Here is a 20226-nt window from a genome sequence, read left to right as displayed (position 1 = left end):
GGGAAATGTAGTCCGTGTTGCGCCTAACCGGAAGGCGGCGCCCTGCGGAGGAGGCCCGGAGCACGTGGGTTGGGGACCTGCGGATCCCTGCCTGTCCTCGGCCTACCGCGACCAGCAGGCACTCTGGGTCAGACCGGTGCGGGGCGCTGCGGCCCAGTTCCCTAGTAGGAGGACGTGACTCGAGGAACCCGAGGACGGAGCGGGGAGTCCGGGCCAGAGGGTGGGGACTAGGGAGGTTGCCTGGTCACTCTGGCGCTCCGCTGCGGGGCATCCTCCGGCCCAGCAAAGGTGCAGTCTGGGAAGAAGGCGTCAGCATCACCCAAAGGAGAGGGTACTTGGAACGCCTCAGGAAGAAAAAAAGGAAGGCTCTCAGGACCACCCAATAAGCAACCGGGAAACCACGTACCATGGACAGTGCTCGGGGAATTTCGTAAGGTTTTTGGAAGTAACTTTATGTGTAACTAGAATAAGAATAGCTTACATTTAAGTGCCAGGAACAGGACTTTGCATACTTCAGGTTCAATTTTCTTAACAGCTCTGAAGTGGGTATTTTTATTCATTTTCAGATGAGATGAGGAGGTCAAGCTTGGGGAAAGTTAGGTTTATCTTGTCCCTGGCACACAGAACGGGTGGTAGACCCTGCCATAGATCTGGTCTGCCACAGGCCCCGGCAGCTCCTGCCTCTCACCCCTCCAGTTGTCTTTTTGTTAACTCCTGCCAGCTACTCTAGCAGGGAAGAGGAAAAAAATTAAAAGTGCAGAGAGCTCTGTAGTTGTGTTCAAATGGAGGAAGCTGGCGTTGGCAGTAGCTGCTGAGGCCTGAGAAGGTCCACGAAGGCTTCCCTGAGAAGAGAAACTTGCGAAAACTGAGCTTGAAGAATAGAGAGCCTGGGGAGGAGAGGGGCTCATTTAGCTGGTAAGTGAAATCCAGTGGGACTCTAAGTCATTCAGCAAATCTTCATCAAGAAAGAATAGCAAGTAATTCATGTTTAGTTTAAGGGGATATATGTGCGGTGGGAAAGGGGAAGGGTATGAGTAACAGAGATGAGGTTGGAAAGACAAGTTGGTAGCAATAGATTCTTGTAGGAGTTTGGACATTATCCTAAGTGCAATATGAAACCATGGTGGGGTTTCAAGTGAGCAATGATGATTACATTTGCATTTTAGAAAAATATGTCTGCAATATGAAAGACAAAGTGAAGGAAGAAACAGAGGCAGGAGACATTTGGAAGGAGGAAGAGGAAGGCAAAAATAAAGTAACTGATTCCAGGCCTGTGCCTAGGGTGTGAAATACCTTGAGCCTGGTGCTGGCTGGGGGTTTCACTGGTGGAGGTGGCGGTGCACAGGGGAGATGGTGTTGAGAGTGGGTTCAAGTGCACAAACTCTAGACCTAGTCCTGGGTTCAAAACCTGTTTATGCCTTTTTTTTAGCTATGAGACCTTGGCTTCTTCTGAAACTCATTTTAGTTAAGGGGGTTTTGGGGGTGGGGGGCTCAGCCCAGAGACCACAACTTAGTATGTGTTTTCTTCCTGCTTCCCATCCAGGGCTCCTCCTTACTCCTGGGGATTCCAGGGATCTGGCAGAGAAAGAAGCGCAGATTCACCAGCAATGGCTCCTGAACATCCTTTGCAAATACTACTTAGGACAGATGGACTGAAGTAGGCCCTGGGGAGAGTTGGGGGCATTTCCGGAAGCCACACAAGCCAAATCTCTAGGAGATTTGGATGTTAGTGCAGGATAGCTCAGAGCCAAGTTGGGGATAAGTCTTTGGGAGCCAGTTACAGAGGGCTCTTCTCTAAAGAACAAGTGTAGACCTATAGGGGCCAGAACCTGTGGCAACCCTGGGAGGGGTCTGCAGATTGAGGAGGGAACATCCCAAAGCCCAGCAGAGGGGGAGAGGGAGCTTTTATTGGTCACCCGGAACCACTACCAATTTATGTTTATGTCAAATTAAGTGATCACTTTGAAGTTTTTCAGCCTACCAAAATCATGCGAATTTGGTCTCCAAAATCAGACGAAGGCCTGCTTATAGTTAAGAATTCTCAGGGGGAGGCCAGGCGTGGTGGCTAACACCTGTAATCCCAGCACTTTGGGAGGCTGAGGCAGGCGGATCATGAGGTCAAGAGTTCGAGATCAGCTTGGCCAACATGGTGAAACCCCATTTCTACAAAAAATATGAAAATTAGCCAGGCATGGTGGTAGGCACCTGTAGTCCTGGCTACTTGGGAGGCTGAAGCAGGAGAATCACTTGAACCCCGGAAGTGGAGGTTACAGAGAGCCGAGATTCTGCCACTGCACTCTAGCCTGGGTGACAGAATAAGATTCCATTTCAAAAAATAAAAAAGAAAAGAATTCTCAGGGGAAGACTGTTCCCCCTTCTTAGCACCAAAGTTGGATGCAGGCAGTTTTTTTTGTAGTCCCCTGGTTTGAGGGAGAGAGGTTAGGTCAGACAGGGGCAGGTTTCTTTCTAATTCACCCTCACAGTGTTGACATACACTGGCCTTTGAGGTCCTGGCCTGATGGAGAAGTTTGTAAATAGTCTCCCCATGGTGAGGGGGCCCTGGGCTTTGTCTTCTTTCTCATAAGCTCAGGGACCCCTTGAAAACCAATGATCGATCAGGTTCCGTAGGTTCAGCAACTGCCTTCAAGATGAAAGGCAATGATAGAGCTTTGCTCACCATTGTAGCTCCCAGCTTTCATTTAGTTCTTTGGCCTCAATGTGTTTCTTATGTTTTTGCCAGTTTAGGGATGCACTTAATTTTAAAGATAGATAGATAGAGTCTAGTATTTAAAGTTGTTTTCAGCAGGAAGTTTAGCCCAAGACCTTAGGCTACCACGTTGCAAGAAAACCTAATGGGCAGTTTTCGGTTCTCATACAACTTGACTTTGTGCTGCATCTGGCCCTGTTGGCCACTCCCTCCAGTTCTTCTGCTTTGTCTTGTTTTTCCCAACACTCTGACCACTCCTTTTTGGTTTCCTGCACTGGCCTGTCCCTCTTCCTCCACCTGTTCCTTAAATGTTGGTTCTCCTTAGTCTCTGCTTCTTGTCTTATGCCTCATTATCTCACCACTCCCCTGGCTTCAAGCTATGGCTCCTTAGATTTCTCCAGCCCAGACTGTCCTGAGTTTCAAACCCACATATTCAGCTACTCCCTTGCCCTCTGAAGTTGCCGCAGGCCCCTGAAGTTGAACACATACAAAACGGAATTCACATTTTCCCCACATCTTACCCCTATCACATGCTAAAATGCTACATCCCCTGTGCTCCTTACCACTACTCCAAGCCAGACACCTGGAAACCATCTCTCATCAAGCCTTCACATCTCTTATTGTGCCTCACATCTCTCCTGTCCTTGCACATTGCTTCTGCCCTAACTCAAGGTACCTGTGTTTGTTGCATGAACAGCTCTAATGATGGCAGCTCTAGCTGGCTCCCACCTTGCCTCTTCCATCCGTACTCGACACAGTAGCCAGTGATCCATCTGAAACACATCTCTAACCAAGCCCACTTAAAACCCTTCAGTGGGCCGGGTGTGGTGGCTCACACCTGTAATTCCAGCACTTTGGGAGACCGAGGCGGGCAGATCATGAGGTCAGGAGTTCAAGAACAGCCTAACAAACATGGTGAAAACCGATCTCTACTAAAAATAAAATAAAAAAAAAGCTAGGCGTGGTGGCACACATCTGTAATCCCAGCTACTCAGGAGGCTGAGGCAGGAGAATCACTTGAACCCGGCAGGTGGAGGTTGCAGTGAGCCAAGATCACACCACTGTACTTCAGCCTGGGTGAAAGAGCAAGACTCTGTCTCAAAAAAAAAAAAAAAAGAAAGAAAGAAAGAAAAGAAACCCTCAGTGGCTCCTTTCAGAGCAAAGGCCAAGCTCCTCAGTATAACATTCAAAGCCCTTTGTGATCTCTTCAGCCTTTTGTCTTGATGAAGACCCTCCCCAAGTCTACCTGAAATTGCTGGCAATCCTGGGAACACACCAGGCTGTTTCATACTTTCCCTGTCATTGTTCATGCTACTTCCTCTGTTGAGAAGGCTCTGTGTCATTCTGGATGCAATCAAGAGAGAGACACCACACAGTCAGCACACAGGGGAAGTTTAATAGAAGAATTGTGAAATGTAACAGGGAATTGAAGCCATGATGAACTAGCTAGTAAGAAGTGAAAAAACATCTGAAGAATATAGGAGTAGCAGAGTCTTCAGGCTGAGACGGAGAGCCCAAGGAAGTGGCCCTCACCTCGGCATTCCTGTCCAGGGCTGAGAACCACACCATGCAGGACAGGACATGGTCACAATGAATTCCTGAGCTCTAGTCATCCACCCTTCTCAGCCTTCCAAAGTGCTGGGATTATAGGCGTAAGCCACCATGCCCAGCCAAATTTTTGATATAAGTGTGTCCCAATTATTGCATTGGACATACTGGAAACGAGTATTTAGGCCAGGCATGGTGACTCACACCTGTAATCTGAGCACTTTGGGAGGCCAAGGCGGGAGGATTGCTTCAGCTCAGGAGTTCATGACCAGCCTGAGTAACATGGCAAGACTCTATCTCTACCAAAAAAATTTAAAAATTAGCCAGCCATGGTAGCATGCACCTGTGGTCTTAGCTAGTTGGGAGGCTGAGTTGGTAGGATCGCTTGACCCCAGGAAGTGGAGGTTGCATTGAACCAAGATCGCACCACTGCACTCCAGCCCGAGGGACAGAGCAAGACCCTATCTCAAAAAAAAGTTTATTTATTTATCTGAAATCCGAATTTAACTGGATGCCTTTTACTTTTATTTGCTATCCTACTTCTGTTTCCACCTCCAAGTATAGTTTCCTTGATGGCAAAACATGTTTCTCACTGGTCTCTGAATTCCTGAAACTAGCTCAATGCATGATAGTTCGTGCTCAGTTACTGTCAAGAGGATGAAACTTCTCTGGATGCAGGACTGAGAATGATTAGAGGGAATTGTGACTGGAGTCAATGAGACCAGGTAGGAGGATGAGCAATATACCATCCAAAAAACTGGCCGGATGCAGTGGCTCACGCCTGTAATCCCAGCACTTTGGGAGGCCAAGGTGGGCGGATCACAAGGTCAAGAGATCAAGACCATCAACATGGCCAACATGGTGAAACCCCGTCTCTACCAAAAATACAAAACTTAGCTGAGCATGATGGTGTGCACCTGTAATCCCAGCTACTTGGGAGGCTGAGGCAGGAGAATCGTTTGAACCCACGAGGCAGGGGTTTTAGTGAGCCAAGATGGAACCACTGCACTCCAGCTTGGCAACAGAGTGAGACTGTCTAAAAAAAAAAAAAAAAAAAAAAATCTGAAGACTTCAGCAGAATGGCTGTGGGGATAGGGAAAAGGGATGAATCTGCAGGATGCAAGGATTTGATGACCAATGCTTAAGGGACATAACAGCACTTAAGGAGTCCAGGAGGTTGCCCGAGGTTCTGGCTGTGTCTGGATGAGGTTGGTCTATTCACTGAGCAGGGAACACTGGGGAGAGTGTGGAAGCTGGACAGCGGGGAAGCTCATTGATGTGAGGAGCAGAGCAGGCTGAAGAGTGGAGTGGATGTGAAGGAGCAAACAGAAGACACCCAGTACACAGATGTTAAGCTTGAGGTCTCCAAGGATATAGAGATAGAGGTACTGGAATTACAGACTCGGGACTCAGGTGAATGTTCTAAGCTGGGGACAAAATGTGAGCATGGTCAGCATGGAGGTGGTAACTGAAGCCATGGGAGTAGACAGTGCTGCTCAGGGAGAGAGTAGAATGGGAAGAGGAGAGAGAGCTGATACCACAGCTCTGAGGAACATGAGAGGCAGAGAGAGGAAAAGGAGCTCAAAAATCACCTGATAACAAGCCTCTGGAGGAGTGGAAGGAAAACGGAGAGGGTGGGATCATGACTCAAAGAAAGACAGGTTTTCAAGGAGCACTGACACTGTCAAATGCTTCTGAGAATCCAAAGGAATAAATGGCCTTTAACTTCAATAGTGACCAGAGTCACCTGTGGCCCCAGGAGCTGCAGTGAGCCACCTGGTGACAGGTTGTAGCCACTATGTGGTAAACAGAGGTGCGGCTCTGCAGCCCGTTTGCTTTGGGGTAAACAACCTTTTCTTGCTTGCTTCTTGCTTTTTCTTCCTCCTTCCATCCTTCCTTCTTTCCTTCTCTCTCTCTTCTTTCCTTCCTTCTTTCTTTTCTCTCTGTCTCTTTCTTTCTTTCTCAGAGTCTCGCCCTTGTTGTCCAGGCTGAAGTGCAGTGGCATGATCATGCCTCACCACAACCTCAGCCTCCCTGGTTCAACCAATTCTCCTGCCTCAGCCTCCTGAGTGCTGGGATTACAGGCATGTGCCACCACGCCTGGCTAATTTGGGATTTTTAGTAGAGATAGAGTTTCTCCACGTTGGTAAGGCTAGGCTCAAACTCCCAACCTCAGGGGATCCGCTGCCTTGGCCTCCCAAAGTGCTGGGATTACAGGTGTGAGCCACCACACCCAGCCTTCTCTCTCTTTCTTCCCTCCTTCCTTCCTCCCCTCCCCTCCCCTCCCTCCCTCCCTCCCTCCCTCCCTCTCTTTCTTCCTTTTGATTTGGGTTGTCCTGAGTTGCAAACCGAGGCTAGTTCATCTGGGAATGTGTTCTTGGGGCTGTTGCTGTTTTGCCCAGGACTCTGAGATGTTGAGCACAAGCTGTCTGGGGCCCAGAATGCAGCCTCCAGCTGGATGGGCTCTATTCCCTCAAAAACTGGCAACCTGGGAAGTGTCGGCAGCCAGCACCTTTGGCTTGGGCTGTGTCCCTTTCACTGTGAGCATTGTCAGAGATGGCTTCAGTCGGTCTCCTTTACCTGATTCTGAGAGCAGCCATATCTACTGAGTAGCAGGGTTTGGGGACTAGGCGAGGCTTTAAAGTCTCGCCAGCAGGGGGCTGCCTGGCCCCAATAACCCTGGAATTGACATATAACATGTCCTTGCTGCAGGCAGCTCTCTGTAAACTGTATGGCCCTGGGGCCATTCTCTTTGCAGGAGGGAAGGTGGAACTAAGGATCCTGAATCCATTTGGAGGCAGAGAGGGGCCAACAGGGTGTCTGAAGGGAGCAAACGCATCGAAGTTTTGGGAGCACCTCGAAGTGGGGCAGTGAATGCAGAAGAGTGGGAGCATACACACGTTTCTCCTCCTCGACCCAGAATGAGACAGCCTTCAGAGAGCTCTTGCTAGCTCCTCACTCTAGCCTGGGTGAAGGGGGCACCTGTGCCAAAGCAGGCAGGCACACAGGCAGATTGGAAGGAATTTCTGTCTGCAGTGTTACATGCCTGAGGGATCCCGCCCTCAACCCTCTCCGTCTCTCATGGTGCTCTCATCCACCCCCTGCTGCAGCTCCTGCCTCTGTGCTGACAGCTCTGTCAGTCCAGCCCAGACCTCCCCTGGCAGTTCCAGACCAGCTGATCCCACTGCCTCCTGACAGCCACTCTGGATGTCCCACCATTCCTCAGACTTGGCACGCTTTCCAAATCCACACCCCCATCTCATTTCCAAGGAAGAACAATCAGAGAGGCTTCCCCAGTACAAATGCATAGGACGTGGGAAACAAGGTTTCAAAGGATATCCCAGAAAAGCTCAAGGATAGCACTGGCCTTTTGGAGGTGGCTTGGGGTGGTGTGGGAGGCAGGGTCAGCACTAACTTTTCCTTTCTCCCCTACGATGGTGTGGACTTTTTAGCTTCCTGTCCTTTTCATACCATTTGCCAAATTGAATTTAAATAATTATCACTGTAATTGCTTATTTTTTGTCTGTCTTTCCCAGTTTAAGCTTCTCAAGGGCAGGGATCTGTCCATTTTGCTTCTGTATCCTTGGCATCTGTCATATAATCAGTATCAGACATATAACAGGTGCTTAATAAATATTTGTTTGAATTAATGAATATCCTTGTTCATCACCCAAGATGCAGATCCTTCTGGGGCCCTTATCCTTTCCTGTTCCCTTGTCCCTATGGAGCTCCGTGCTTCATTCACCTTAACTGGGACCCAACCGCACCCTCTCCCAACCCACAGCTTTTTTCAGATGCTCTCATGCCCTGGGCTGCTCCATGGAATGTGGGTAGTGAGTTAACCAAGCTGGACTGTCTGCAAGCAGAGGCATGCGAGGTACCTTCAAGACAGTTCCCTGGATGGTAAGACACTGATCAATGACAGTGGGGTGGGGCAATGAGTGCTTCTCTGTGTCTTTACGAACTAAGCAGGGGCCTCAAAGATGCCAGCTGCTGGGTGGGGGCTGGAGATCCAGGCCAGGTCTGTGATTGCTGAGTCAGCCTGAAGTGTGTAAGTGCAATCAGCAAGGCATGATCTCCCTCTAGCCTCTTCTTCCCAGCTCCCCACTGCCCAGGAAAGGATCTGACAAGCCACAGAAGTAAATAAATAACTTAGAAATAATAAATAGGGGGCCAGCTCCCACTAGTGCATACAGGCCGGCTCCAGCACAGGCACTTTCAGCCAACCGACGGCAATGTCGCCTTCAAATGCTGTCCCCACAGGGCCTGGGTGGGAGCTGATGCCGCAGCCACTGTAGGGTTCATCAGAGGAGGGGTCCCAGGTTCGAGGCTTGGCCAGTGCCAGAGTCTGTGAGAAGTGGGTCGGAAGGTCTTCATAGCTGAGGTCTCTGGTGTCTTTTAGGCTGGGATCCGCAGGGTGAGGGTCCTGGGGCTTCTAGCCAGTTGTCCCTCCACCTCTCCAGGGATGCTGTCCATCACTCACCGGCAGGGGCCTCTCAGCTCTGAGGCCTCTGTCCCTGGCTGAGGCCGCTGGCTCTGCGGGTCCCAGGCAGGAAGAGCCACCGATAAGGGTCCAGTCTGCAAAGCCCTGGAGAGAGCACTCAGCCCAGGCAACCGCAGGCGGTGGCCGAGAGGCGGTCCACGGTTCTCCAGGTGCTGTTGACGTCCATGAAGGAGACCGATTCGTAGCGCGTGGGTCGGCAGCAGGGCTGGCTGACAGGCCGGGAGCCCGGGGGCGGTCGCAGGGCCCCGGCGCCCAGGAGGCTGGCCAGGCTGAGGTCATGCGGAGAGCGCGCGCGGCGGCAGGAGCCGCTGCAGAAGCGGAAACGCACCAGCTCGTCGGAGCGGTGGCCCAGGCCGAGCGCGCGCACCGGCACCAGCTGCGAGCGCAGGCGGCAGCCCCGCGCCCCCGCTGCCGGTGCGCGGCTGCCCCGGCCCCCAGCCCTTGCCGCGCGGCCGCCGCGGGGAGGAGCAGATGGTGGCGCGGGCGGAGGAGGCGCTGGCCGAGAAGGCTGCGGCGGCGGCCGCCGGGCTCTTCCACTGCACCAGCGGGCTGTGCGTCCCCCTGAAACGAGACTCAGTCACGTGCGGTGTCCCGGGCCAGCCCCGCCCCGCCCCCTCGCCCTCTCACCTACCCGGCAGGTGGCCGGCGGGGGGCGCCAGGACCGGCGCGGGGCCTTCGCGAGGGGCAGGGCTGCGGGGCGCGGGGCCGCGGGGCGCGGGGCCCAGGGAGGCCTCTGCGACGCTGCTCAGCAGAGCCAGAGCGGCCAGGGTTGGCCACAGGGCAGGCTGCGCGGAGAGACCAAGTGGAGCCTCAGGGAGAAAGAGAGCGCCCAGGTGGGCTTGGGGAGGGGGGACCTCAGGGAGGGGTTGTCCTCGGGCTGAGATCAGGCCGGGGATGGGCTCCTAGCTGTGTAGAGGGGAGCTCAGGAAGGGCCTAGGTTCCGGTACAATGGGTTTGCTAGCTCGGGGACGAGGTGGGGGGAAGGAATCACCTGCGTGCCCCGACCATTCAGAGAAGTCCCGCTCCTCCTGCCATTCACTTGGTCCCTCCCTGACCATTTCCCCGCCCAAGCCAAGCCCCATTCTCCCTCGCCAGTCGAGCCGCCTCTCTTCAGTACCAGCTGGGAGTCATTGGGAGAACCACTCACCTGCCACCTAGGCCAGGGGCAGTGGGACAGTGCAGAGAGGCCTCCGAGTCCAAGTTCCATCTCTATCAACACCAGGAGCGCCCATCAGCCTTTGTGGAGCTGTTCCCCCACCCTCCTCTTGAGGCAGCTTGCAAATTAAGAGATGAGTTATCTTTTGGGGGACCATCCTGCCACCCCAGTTTCTCCAGGTGAGGAGCAAGGGGCCTGGACAGCTAGACTCAACGCAGCAGAAGTAGCTGCGCTGGGAACCTTACTACGTGTTAGGTGCTTTGCAGCTATTCTTATACAACTCCAAGAGGTAAATGGTTTAATCCCCCTTTTCCAGATGAGCAAACAAGGCTCAAAGAAGCTCAGAGGTTGTCTAAGGTCGCAAGGTCACACAGCTGGAGAGGAGAGAGGGGTCCTCTTTTCTCAGAACCTTCCTGCTCTGTGCTGTAGGGCTGGAGGTGCCAGAACTGGCTGGAGGGAGTCATAGCTGGACACAGTTGGTCCGACAGAGAGCCTTCACCCTAGGCTGCCAGGGAGAAAGCTGAGGCCTGGAGAAGGATTAGAGTGCTAGTTGGTCACTCGGAGTTACCTAATGATAGTGAGCCCCAAGCCTCAGCCAGCGCTGTCCACCCAGAGCTGCTTCCCCTTGCTCCTCTGTGAACTGTGTTCTGGACCCAGAGCCACTTGCGTTCTCTCCTCTGACTATAGGTGTCCCTCCATGACCACAGAGCCAGGGGATGGTGGGCGCGAATGGGCCCTCTGACAACATGGGGCCTGGGCCATGGCTTCCTGTGGCCACCAGGGGGCAGAGTCTGCCAAGCCTGCAGATTCCAAGCAGGGTGGGCTTTTCCATACCCTCAGCTACACTCAGGCCTGAGCCAGTCCCAGGAGGGCCAGCCAGGCTTCCATACCAGCCTGGTCTCTGAGAGCTGAGCCACCCTGAGAGCTGGTCTAGGTCTGTCCTCCCAGCCCCCTGTGGGTCTAGCAGCCTAGTCATGCTCCTGGAAGGTTCCCCCTTGAGCCATCGTCTCTGATCCCAGCCAGGCTTCCCAAGCCTCCACTGCTGGCATTTCCAAATACCCTTCTAGGGCCCCAGAGCCTTCCTCAGAAGCCAGCCTTCCTCATTAGCCAGCCTTCTCCTGGTCCCAGCTGCCACCCCCATCCCCATCCCCATCCCCATCCTCAGCACACAGAATGCTTGCACACCTGTGGGACAGACCCCCAGGCCTTCCTGGGGTGGTCCTCCAGGTCCTGGTGTGCACCTCTTGGCTAAGTGGAATCAGGGCCTCTGGGCCAGGCCAGTGACTGTTCTCTGTGATGGCGTGAAAGGCCGGCAGGACAGCCGTAGGCTCCCTTTGCGCTAGGGGGAGCCCCGGAGCAGGTCTCTGGAGGACCGCTCAGGCCCTCCCCGCCTCCCTCCTTGCCATCTGGGGCCAGTTGGTTCTCCAGCCCTTGCCTCCCTCTCCTCAGCCCGCTACTCACCACGGGGTCCTGGACCGTGTTCTTCTAGGCACCTTTCCTGGGATTAGTGCTGGGCTTTCCCCCGAAGCTCAAACGGCTCATGCCCAGGACTGTGCACCTGGCGGTGCCTCTCTTAGCCAAAAGTGTGGCCTTGGCAGCCAGTCTGCGCCCTGTAGCGGCAGCGGGAGCCTCACATTACAGTGGGCCGGCAGGGCCAGCGCAGTCCCAACAAGCGGCAGGAGGGACTGAGGGGCTGGGAGGGGCTGAGAACTGTGCAGAGGGCCCAAGAGAGGGAGGATGCAAGAAGAGTGGAGGGGGGTGGTCCTGTCCACTCCCTCAGCCCAGGAGCGTCCATCCAGGGCTGGGACCCGGGACAGGCAAGTGGGCTGGCTTACCTCGGGTGTGGGGCTCCGGGCCCAGGTGGCAGCGAGGGCTGGGGCCCGAGGGACCTGCTGCTGGCGGAGCCCGCGGGGCTTGTCTGGGGGCCGGGCCCAACTCCATCCCTCTGCAGCCTCCTGCCCGCCGCCGCCGCCGCCGTCCGGTGTCAAATTCCAGCCCCGGCGTAACCAGATCCCGGGGTGGGGCCGGGAGCGCCCCTGCCCAGCCCCACCTTTCGGGGCTCACCTGGCCGCTCCACCCGTCGGATCCAGTCCCCCCTGGCTTGGTTAGGTCCCCCCAGGTTGGGAGGCGGGCAGATGCTGGGAGGGGCCCCTTGGTGTGGAGTAGAGAACTCGGGCGGCGGAGAGGCACGGAAACAGGGAGTTGAGTTTGTAGACACGCAAAGTAGAGAGCTGGGAGGCCGGGCCGAGGGCGGGAGGGAGTGAGGGCGGGGAGCGACGGGAAGGCCCGGGAAGGCCGGTCCCTGTGTGGGGCGGCCGCCGGCTGGTGCGTGCAGATTTGGGGGGCCTGGCTGTCTGCCCTGCAGCAGCCGCTCTCTGCTCCACCGGTTTCTTCTTTTCGCGGCCAGTTCACCTGCCTCATTGGGTTGCTGAGGCTCTGCGCAGAAGCTTTCAGCTCGGGTCTCCCCACAGCTCATCTCCTGTGCTGCCTGGGGCTTGGAGTACGGACACACTTGCAAACACGGGGGTCACTGGGGCACAGCAAGGGCAGTGTTGGTAGAAATGGGTACTGAGGGCTGAAGGCAGGGGTCACAGAGGAGGAACATCTGAGCTGAGGCTTGAGGTAGGGAGCCGGAGGGTAGCATTTCAGATGCCTAATTATGGCAATTTGGCAGGTGGGGTGAGGACTGGGTGAGGAACGCGGATGGAAAGAGCCTAACCCTGGGGACCACGGGAGGGTTTTGAGCAGAATGGTGTGATCACATAGGCATTTTTGTGGATGACTCTGGCTATAGTAAAAAGGATGGGTGAGAGAGAGGTGGAAATAGAGTTGGGAGGCTGCTGCGGAGAGAGGATCAGGTCTGATGCAGGGTGTGAGGGGAACCTGGGGCTGCTTCTGGAACATGCAGTTTTGAAAACTCGCTGGTGTCTGACTGGACAGGGTGAGGAGGTAGGTGGGCCCTATAAACGTGTGCCTTTGGCGGGGTGACTCCGGAGGGGACATTCCGGCTCCTGGGAGGACAGGCAGGGCTCACGAATTCAGGGTTGGACATGCTGAGTTGGAAGGGCCTGTGGATTATCCAAGTGGAAATGTTCTGGACGCAGGTGAATTTGTAGCCTGGAGGAAAGCAGAGGGCAGGGATGAGAGTACTGGGGGCGTATGGACCATCTATACCCTGGCTATGCATTAGAACCACTGGGGACCTGTAAAAACGACCCACATCCGGGCCCCACCCCAGACCTCAGTCAGACTCTCAGGGTGCACGTGTGCGTTTTCAAATGGCACCGGTGATTCTGGTGCACCCCCAGGGCTCAGAGACCATAGAGAACTGCTGCTGCTGCTGGTGTTGGGGCTGCTGCAGGTGTGCCAGAAGCCCTGCGGGACAGGAGGCCAAGGGGGGAGCTGCTTGCTCTGTCACCTCCTACAGCTGGCTGCTCAGCTGAGGCACCTTCCTTGGGGCTTCTTCAGCCAGGGCTACCACTTACAGGCATGTAGCCTATGCCCTGTACAACTCCATGGGGCACCATCCAGACAGGAACATCTGCAGGGTGCTGGCCCTATTTCCAGTAGAATTTGGAGAGCATTTCTAGTTGACCTGTCCCTTAGTCAGGGCCTCCCTGACCCTCCAAGTCCAAGAGGCTTCTGCCTAAGGCCAGCCACAGTGGGAGGGCAGCCCAGGGCTGCCTGGACTCTTGGGTTGGGGTGGGCAGGAGAGAGGTGCAGAGGCCGGCCACCCCACTTACTGCCTGCTGCAGCCGTAATGTCTGACAGGAAGCTCACTTCACACTGTCAAGTGCAGGTGACAGTCTGTCCATTCTCAGGCCTGCCTGGGGATGCTACGGAAGGAAGGGATCAGACTCTAGGACTCTTAAGAAGGTGAGGTGGGGGGGGGGGTGACATCTTTTCTAAAGTATGACAGAGGATGCCTCTGTTCTAACGATGGGGCCTGGGGCATGTTCTTCCCAGAGGGCTGGGAGCGTTGGGAATAGGGTAGATCTGCGGGCCTCTGCCTGCTGCAGGGGCTCGGCAGTACATCTTTCCTTTGCCTGCAGGAATAACTGTCATTGCAGAGGTGGGGTTGTGGCAATCCTGAGGCAATGTCCTAGGGCTGCAAGCTCCAGTCCTATGCCTCTGCATCCTCTAAAAGTGTGCCCTGAAACCTCTGGTCTCAAAGAAAGAGGATCCTGGACTACATGGGACAGGAGATGCTCCAGAGACCTCTGGGTGGCTATCTAGGCCCTGCATTAAGACACAAGTAAAGGGGACCCAGGACTCTGTGGGCTAGAGAGAGGGCAGGGTTTGGTGTAGTTGCTGAGGCTTTAGATTCCTGTTTCTTTCAAGAAAGTCAGAGAAGGCAAAAAGAGACCAGGGAAGAGCTTTATTGCTTCCACGAGGGTGGCCTGGGACGGCTGCCGCAGCCTGGGTAAGGTCCTTTGGCCTCACTTCCCTCTGGTCCAGGCTAAAGGCAGAACCCAACGACCTGGCAGTCTCATCGCTGAAACCTAGAACATGTGGCAATTTGGTGAGTCCAGGCCTGGGGTAGTCCTATGTATCAGCTGCAGCGGTGGAGGGGAGCTCTTCCCAGCAGGCCGAGCCGGGCGTCACCCTCCTGAGCTTTAAAGCTCTTTCTGCTGTAGCCCTGGGGTGGTCTTGTTGGCTCCGAAGGGATGGCTCCAGGGTTTCCCTATGGGACAGCTAGGGCTGGTGAGTGGGAATACCCCATCTTCTCCCCAAGAAAGGCCAAACAGTGTCATGAGCTGGAGGGCGCTGGCTTGAGATCCTGCCCACCACTCTGCAGCCCCAGAGGAGGGTACAGGCTCAGGCTGGTCGTGGCACTCCTGCCCCACAGGGAGCTCACTGGTACCAGTGCCTGATGGGCCCTCTAGTGGGCCTCTTCCTGCATGGCAAGTGGATCCAACTTGACATCTCCAACCTTGTTTAAAAATAAATTATCCCCACCCTCCCCCATTCCCAAATTCACAAAATGATAATACACCAAACACTGATTGGAGAAGTGATTCCGGCAGCAGTCTTGCTGCCCAGTGTCCCACCGCCTGCATGCTAGGCCTGCTGGGCACAGCCGGTAGCCTGCTGGCCCTCTGGCGTCAAGGACTCAGGCTGATGAGGCTGCGCGCTGGTCTCTGAGGCTGGCTGCTGAGCAGGCATAGCTCTGGCTGCTCCACCGAGGCCTCGCTGCCCCTGGGGCCCTTGGCACTGTCCTTCTCTGGGTCTGAAGACTCCTGATTAGGTGGCGCTGGCTGCTGCTTGCTCCTGGTGGTGGTTGGGCCTCTATGGCCATGTGCTGGGCCCACTCAGATGCCACTGCTTAGATCAGTGATGACATGAGCTTTCACCAGCTTCCGCAGAAACTCTTTCTCTCGCTGGATATTGTGCGTCCAGGACTGGAAGGAAAGAGATGAAGTGATCAGTCGGGCCTTTGCTGAAACCTTTGTTTAGTGCCCCTTCCAGGTCTTGGTGCCCTTTTCCAGTCATGGCTCTCCAATTACTCTGTGACTGTGGAAATCTGAAGGCAGATACTGGGAATCAGTTGCGCCTACAAGGTAATGACCCTGCTCTAGGACTGCTACAGCTCATCCTCCTCCCTTCCCGTGACGTGGGGAAAAGAACCTTCATAGCCCTTTCCTCGTCCCAGGAAAACCGCTAAGCTTCCCAACCTCCCTCCTCAGCATGAGCGGAAGGACCTTGTTCCCACAGACTTCAAGCCACTTCTTGTCAGGAAGCACCAGGTTATAGATACCCTGCGGGCAGGCAATGTGAGTCACTCTAGTCCAAAAGCAATAGCTGGCTGAGTCACTCCCTGGCCTGATGCAATCTACTCTCCAGGCCTGGGGGCAGCGGATGAAGCCCTGCCTCCCAGATCACAGGAGCCATGGGGCCTGCGGAGAAATGGCTTTTTTAAAAATTTAAAAATATTTTTTAAATTGAAATAATGATTGTATGTATTTTTGGGGTAGAATGTGATGTTCTGATAGATATATACATTGTGGAATAATTAAATCAAGCTAACCTCACCTACTTACCAATTTTTTATGGTGAGCACATTTGACTACATCTAACAATAATGTCCTGTATTTCAAAATTACTAGAAGAGGCTTCTGGGGAAGACTATACCCAGGATGGGGTCCTTTACTAACCCCAGGACTCTCAACAGAAAACTTGGATGAAAAAGGCTTGATTGAATGAAGGGATGAATGACATCGGCCTTATCAGAGTTTGTCCCCGAGTGGCCTCTCTGTTGTGTTTGTCAGCAATGAGCTTCACCATAACTGATTTTTTTTTTTTTTTGAGACAGAGTTTCGCTCTTGCTGCTCAGGCTGGAGTGAAGTGGCGTGATCTCAGCTCACTGCAACCTCTGCCTCCCGAGTTGAAGTGATTCTCCTGCCTCAGCCTCCCAAGTGGCTGGGATTACAAGCATGCGCCACCACGCCTGGCTAATTTTATATTTTTAGTAAGAGACAGGGTTTCACCATGTTGGCCAGGCTGGTCTCCAACTCCTGACCCTCAGGTGATCCACCCGCCTCAGCCTCCCAGAGTGTTGGGATTACCTGCATGAGCCACCATGCCCAGCCCACCGTAACTGTTCACGGCCACTATTTACCGGTGCTGAGAAGTGAGCTGGGTGCAGTGGCCTGTGCCTGTAGTCCCAGCTACTTGGGAGGCTGAGGCGGGAGGATCACTTGAACTTAGTCCACCTGGGCAACATATCCAGACCCCATCTTCTGAAAAATAACAAATAAATGAATTTTTTTTAAAAAAAACGTATGGCTCTGTCTAGCCCTTATTCTGAGCCAGTCAACCCTCTCCACCTTCCAGATCTTTTACATCTGAAACTCAGGTGGTCATCAGCCACACTCCCGACATTCCTCTTCTCTGAGCATTCCCTTCGACCTCTGTGCTAACCACAAACCCAGCCACCTTGAAGGACAGTGTCCCCAGACTCCCTCTCAAGTGGTGCCTGTTTCTTCCCTCACATTCCACACTCTACAGCCTCTCAAGGCGGGAAGGGTTTCCTCACACCCCATTGTCCCTCCGGACTCCCTAAAGCTCTCCAGCCCCTTCAAGGCTCCTGTCATTCTACTCTGCCATCTGTACGTGCCTGTCCTCATTGCGGATCCTTGGACAACTCATCCCCATTCTCTGAAGATGTAAGCATCTGCCTCACTGTCTCTCTTGGAAAGAGTAGGGGCTGTTAGGCACAGAGTAGGTGCCTCGATTTGTTGAATGAAATTAGGTTTTATAGATGAGAAAACAGAGGCTTGGAGGAATGACAGGGCCAGGGTTTGAGTGGACATGGAAACTCGTTAGCCTCTTTTCTTATCCCTCATTCTCATCACTCCTCTGGAGAAGTGGTAACCAATTTGATGGGTCAGGGTCAACAGTACCCCCTGGGAGTCACTGAGGGTTAAAAGGTCAGCAGAGGACTGGATATTTGGTATTAAGGAATTACTGTTAATGTTTTTAGGTGTGATCATTTTTATAAACCATTATCTTTTTTTTTTTTCCTTCTGAGACGGAGTTTCACTCTTGTTGCCCAGGCTGGAGTGCAATGGTGTGATCTTGGCTGACTGCAACCTGTGCCATGTGGGTTCAAGCAATTCTCCTGCCTGAGCCTCCCAAGTGGCTGGGATTACAGGCACCTGCCACCACGCCTGGCTGATTTTTTGTATTTTTAGTAGAGACGGGGTTTTACCATGTTGACCAGGCTGGTCTCGAACTCTTGACCTCAGGTGATCCGCCTGCCTTGGCCTCCCAAAGTGCTGGGATTACAGGCATGAGCCACCGCGCCTGGGATGAATGAAGTATTTATGGCTGGAAGGGAATATGGCATCTGAGACTTGTTCAAATCAGTGGAGTGGGAGCATGAGACAAAAGGGACAGAACAATATTGGCTGCATGTTGATGCCTGTGGAAGGTGGGGGCAGGAACGTGGGAGTTCATGATATCCTCTGTACTTGCCAATTTCCATCCTAAAAAGTAAAGAAGAAAGCCGGCCCTGGGGTGTAGCTCTCTTGGGTCAGATAATGCCACCTCTCTGGTGCTCTTTTCCTAATTCTGCTGTGTATGCAGACAACTTCTGAGTTCATGAGAACCCTGAACTAGCCATGGCTGGTGCAGGATTCTGGTCACCTGGAATCAGGATCGTGGTCTCCAGCCTTACCAGGACCCTCGATTCAGAGCATGGATGCCCATCCAGTGTCACAGTCCACACTCTCAGAAGCTGTTTTTCGTTGGCTCCTCTTTCCTCATCCCACATTTAGTATTGGTGTTCAAGGGTCCTGCCAGGACGAGATGCACTTCTCACTCTCTGAAATCTCATCCTTACATCTGAAGAAGAGCTGTGCTCACAACTCACGTATCTATACTTCCAGCCTGGACCTCCGTGCTGTGTGACAGATTCCTGTATGAAGCCACATCATCCTCCAGCTGCTGCCCACTCTCTCTCCTCCCTTCTCCTCCAAGCGTCCCAAGAGATGCCTTGCCATGAGCAACATCTGTATTCTCTAGGGTGCCTTCTAATTACTGTTCACTACTGCAGTCTGGCTTCTACTCCATTACTCCTTTGAAACTGTCCTCACCACAGTCAGCAGTAACTCCTAACAGCTAAATCCACCGCCACCTCTCAGCACTCATCTTACTGGGTTTCCCAGCAGCACCCCACTGTGGATACTCTTCCTGGAACACTGCTCCTTCGTCTTCCATGATGTGGCACCTCCCTGATCCTCCGTCTCCTTTATGAATTCCCTTGACATCCCTTACATATGCCAGGCATTCAGCCCCCGGTCCATGTGTCTCCACATCCCACACACCCCTGCTGGGCCTGCAGAGTGAGCTGATCAAGGCAAGTGCAGTTGAAGCGAGGGGAAGCCAAGGTGCTGAATGGTCCACGTGAGACACCCGAGGTAACAGAGGGATTCCAAACCCAGGCACCAACTTCCTCAGTGAATCCTCATCTGGGGTTGGTAAGCAACAGTGGCAAGTAGGGGTAAAACAGTAATCTTATGATTAAGATTAACAGTAATCTTATGATTAAATCTTATGGCTAAGATTTCTGAGTGCTTACTATGTGCCAGGCCTTTTTTTTTTTTTTTTTTTTTTTTTTTTTTAAAACACATTATCACATCTGGTCCTTTCCAAACCCCAGGATCAGGTGCTGTTATTATCCCTTTCACTGATAAGGAAATGAAGGTCTAGAGTCAGGCCCTGTATTGATGTCCCCAAGTCACCTTTTTTGATTTGAGAAGCTACACTCTTTTTTGTTTTTTGAGACAGAAGCCTGTTCTGTCACCCAGGCAAGAGTACAGTGGCGGGATCTCGGCTCACTGCAGCCTCTACCTCCGGGGTTCAGGCAATTCTTCTGCTTCAGCCTCCCAAGTAGCTGGGATTACAGGCACACACCACCACGCCCAGCTGATTTTTGTATTTTTTAGTAGAGATGGGGTTTCACCATGTTGGCAGGATTGGTCTCAAACTCCTGACCTCAGGTGATCACCCTACCTCGACTTTCCAAGGTGCTGGGTTACAGGCATGAGCTACGGTGCCCAGCCAAGAAGCTATACTCTTTTCATGGAGTGTGGTGCAGCAGATGCCGGGAGCCTCAGAGCCAGGGAGGTTTTGCATGTAATGGAGGGACAATGGCCTGAAAACGGAGACATGGCAGGTGGAAGCAAAGGAACAGACTCCATCAGAGGGCTGCAGGGAAGGCAGTGTCCTACCTCATCCTGCACCAAGGCAGTCCCCAGGCCCTACTGAGTTGAAATCCTATTTCTTGCCTCTGTCTCATCGCCTTATGCTTCCAGCCTGGACTTCCTGCCTCTGTCTCATCACCTTCGCCAAAGATCTGGATCATCACCTCTCTCATCACCTCTCACCTCACTGTCTCAGCCAAAGATCTGGTTCCGGAGTCACCATCTCTTGCCCAGAGTGCAACAACTTCCAACTAGGTTCTGTTCCTGCTTCGCTCTCTCCCCTTCATTCTGCGGCCATAGTGACCCACTACGTGCTAACGTAAGGTCTCAAACTCACCCACAGCTCCCCACTGTCTTCTAAATAAAATCCAAACTCCTTCTGTGGCATAGAAAGCCCATTAGAATCTGCCCATCGCCCATGTCTATGGCTCGCACCCTCTGCATAAAACTTTACATAAAGTTTACATAAAAGGAATTTATAAAAGACCAAAGATATAAGTAAACAGAAGCCAGAAGGCTGATAAAACCTATGAGAGCAATTGAGTCGGTGCTGGCTGGGGACAAAGCAGCAAGAAGACATATGAAAAGAGGCAGGGATGGAAGA

At 53.3% G+C, this 20226-nt stretch overlaps 2 protein-coding genes and 1 long non-coding RNA gene across 8 annotated transcripts in view; 1 reads left to right on the top strand and 2 right to left on the bottom strand.

Moving 5' to 3' along the window:
- The first annotated feature begins 41 nt into the window (after nt 1-41).
- On the top strand, nt 42-7068 carry LOC104652765 (uncharacterized). The gene is made up of 3 exons (XR_012512397.1): nt 42-430; nt 1544-4980; nt 7014-7068. It is a non-coding gene; the product is annotated as an uncharacterized LOC104652765 (long non-coding RNA).
- A 1788-nt stretch (nt 7069-8856) lies between these two features.
- Nucleotides 8857-11613, bottom strand: ARTN (artemin). The gene is made up of 4 exons (XM_039474144.2): nt 11377-11613; nt 9907-10033; nt 9391-9568; nt 8857-9320 (listed from the first exon to the last, which is right to left on the bottom strand). Exons 2-4 carry the CDS (start codon nt 9964-9966, stop codon nt 8857-8859), a joined length of 702 nt encoding a protein of 233 aa, XP_039330078.1. The 5' UTR covers nt 9967-10033; nt 11377-11613.
- Nucleotides 11614-14278: 2665 nt separating this feature from the next.
- Nucleotides 14279-20226, bottom strand: part of ST3GAL3 (ST3 beta-galactoside alpha-2,3-sialyltransferase 3) — a 219288-nt gene continuing 213340 nt past the window's right edge. For 4 of the 6 annotated variants that reach the window (XM_039474161.2, XM_039474163.2, XM_039474162.2 and 1 more), the window contains one exon: nt 14279-15317. In XM_039474161.2, the coding sequence (XP_039330095.1) occupies nt 15228-15317 (90 nt within the window). In that variant the 3' untranslated portion in view covers nt 14279-15227. Of the gene's footprint in view, nt 15318-16534; nt 16656-18094; nt 18213-20226 lie in introns of those variants that run through there. The other 2 variants (XM_074380690.1, XM_074380691.1) reach the window with 2 other exon arrangements.

This window comes from Saimiri boliviensis, chromosome 11, assembly GCF_048565385.1.
Source record: "Saimiri boliviensis isolate mSaiBol1 chromosome 11, mSaiBol1.pri, whole genome shotgun sequence".
Taxonomy (NCBI): Eukaryota; Metazoa; Chordata; class Mammalia; order Primates; family Cebidae; genus Saimiri; species Saimiri boliviensis.
This window is presented reverse-complemented; position numbering and strand designations above follow the sequence as displayed.